This window comes from Pyrgilauda ruficollis, unplaced genomic scaffold, assembly GCF_017590135.1.
Source record: "Pyrgilauda ruficollis isolate IOZ18807 unplaced genomic scaffold, ASM1759013v1 scaffold325, whole genome shotgun sequence".
Lineage (NCBI taxonomy): Eukaryota > Metazoa > Chordata > Aves > Passeriformes > Passeridae > Pyrgilauda > Pyrgilauda ruficollis.
In genome coordinates, this window is record NW_024524656.1 from 35,773 (window position 1) to 37,599 (window position 1,827).

The window sequence follows — 1,827 nt, forward strand, 5'->3', positions numbered from 1 at the left end:
CAGGACCCCCCCGGGGACCACCCAGCCCCCCCCTCACCGTCACCCCCCCCCTCCTGGGGGTCGGGGTCCTCGGGGTCTCCCCCTGTTCCAGGCACCTCCTCAAAGTGGGGGCGTCCCTCCGGGTCCTGCCTGGGGGTGACACATTGGGGACAGCGTCACCACCCTGCCCTGGTGTCACTTGGCCACCACAGGGACATCCCAGCACCTCTCAGTCACCCCCCCACAACTCCTAAACCTCCCCCAACATTGGGGACATTGATGTCACCTCCTCAAACTGGGGACACCCCACTGTGTCCCCTCCAGTGTGTCCCCCATGTCCTCATGTCCCTCCCTGTGGCCCTGCCACCCCCCCACTGAGTGTCCCCATGTCCCCCCCAGTGTCCTTGTCCCCTCATGTCCCCCACCTGTGGCACACACGGACTCGGGGCACCATGGTGGCCCCGTACTGCAGGGACGAGACGCGGTGACAGCCCAGGGAGTAACGGGCCTGAGCCAGGGACAGCCACCCCTGTGGGGACATTGAAGGGGACAGAGGAACATGGCATTAGGGACAATCACCTGGGGCAGACACAGGAGACATCATGGTGTGTCCCCACAGTAGGTGACGTGTCCCTCCAGTATGTGCCAGGGTGGGTGGTGTGTCCCCAGCCACATCCCTACAGCAGGGGACAGTCCCCAGCTGTGTCCCCCCATGGGGTTGGCACATCCCTGTGGCGGGTGGCACCTCCTCACAAGTGTCCCCCTGAGGGGTGGCGTGTCTCCATTGTGTCCCCGCTGTGTCCCCTCACCTGCCGCAGGTGCTGCTCCAGCTGCTCCCGCCGCTGCTGCAGCAGCTCCAGCGCCTCCATCACCTCCAGCGCGGCCGCGTCCAGGGACAGCGACAGCGACCCTGCGGTGGTGGTGGGGGGGGACACGGCTCAGGACCCCGCAGCGACAGCCGGGGGGACCCCAGGGGCTCCCCCAGACCCACCAAAAGCGCCTCCCCTCGCCCAGGGACCGGCCGGGTCCCCACGGTGTCACCCGTGTCCGCCGGTGTCACGCGTGTCCCCGGGGACACCCCCAGACACCTCCGGGCCCTCAGAGACCACATCAAAGCACCCCCGGAAACCCGCTGAAAAAAACCTCGGGCTCTCTGAGAGCTCCAAAACCACCCCAAAACGTTTCCTATCTTCTGGAAACCCCCCCCAAAACCCTCGGAGAGCCCTAAAAACAACCCCCGGAACCCCAGAGACCCCCGGAGCCCCCGATCCTCCCTCACCGTCCATCGCCGCCCTCAGCGCGGTCTCAGGCCCGGCCCCGCCTTGTCCAATCGCAGCCCACCCCGGCACCTTTCGACCAATCAGCACGCGTGGCAGCCCGGTGGGCGGGGCCTGCCTGAGGGCCGGCAGCGCAGCGGAGTGACGCCTACCCGGCCGCCATCTTGAGTGAGGGCATAGTGTTTCCTCCCCTCTCCGGCAGCACCGCGCGCTCCCATTGGTCCGCCGGCTCTCGGCCAATGGGAGGCAGCAGTGCTGGGAGGTGCCGGCGTGTGAGGAGCGGCGCGGAGGGACCGCGATCATGGTGAGGGGCGCAGGGGTTGGGTCGGTGGTCTCGTGTCCCCCCCGTGTTCCCCCCGTGTCCCCTCCTGTCCTCCATCCCTCCATAGCACCTCCGGCGTCCCCTCCGTGTCCCCCATCCTCTCATTTCCCGGTCCTCCACAGCGGGCCTTCCCCCTTGCCCACCGCCCCCATATCCCCCCTCACGCGTCCCTCACACTCTGTGTCCGCTGTCCCCCGGTGTCCCCGATGTCCCCCGGTGTCCCCGATGTCCCCGCTGTCCCCCATCCCC

At 68.1% G+C, this 1,827-nt stretch overlaps 1 protein-coding gene across 3 annotated transcripts in view; it reads right to left on the reverse strand.

Annotated features, from left to right (window-relative positions):
- Positions 1-1,574, reverse strand: part of CCDC115 (coiled-coil domain containing 115) — a 3,150-nt gene extending 1,576 nt beyond the window's left edge. For all 3 annotated transcript variants that reach the window (XR_005955715.1, XM_041474497.1, XM_041474496.1), the window contains exons 1-4: positions 1,259-1,574; positions 789-889; positions 405-508; positions 38-129 (exon numbers count right to left, since the gene is read on the reverse strand). Coding sequence is in view for 2 of the 3 variants with exons in the window: in XM_041474497.1 (XP_041330431.1) it covers positions 38-129; positions 405-508; positions 789-889; positions 1,259-1,559 (598 nt within the window). In the remaining variant the exon portion in view is untranslated. The remainder of the gene's footprint in view (positions 1-37; positions 130-404; positions 509-788; positions 890-1,258) is intronic.
- Between the last annotated feature and the right edge of the window lie 253 nt (positions 1,575-1,827).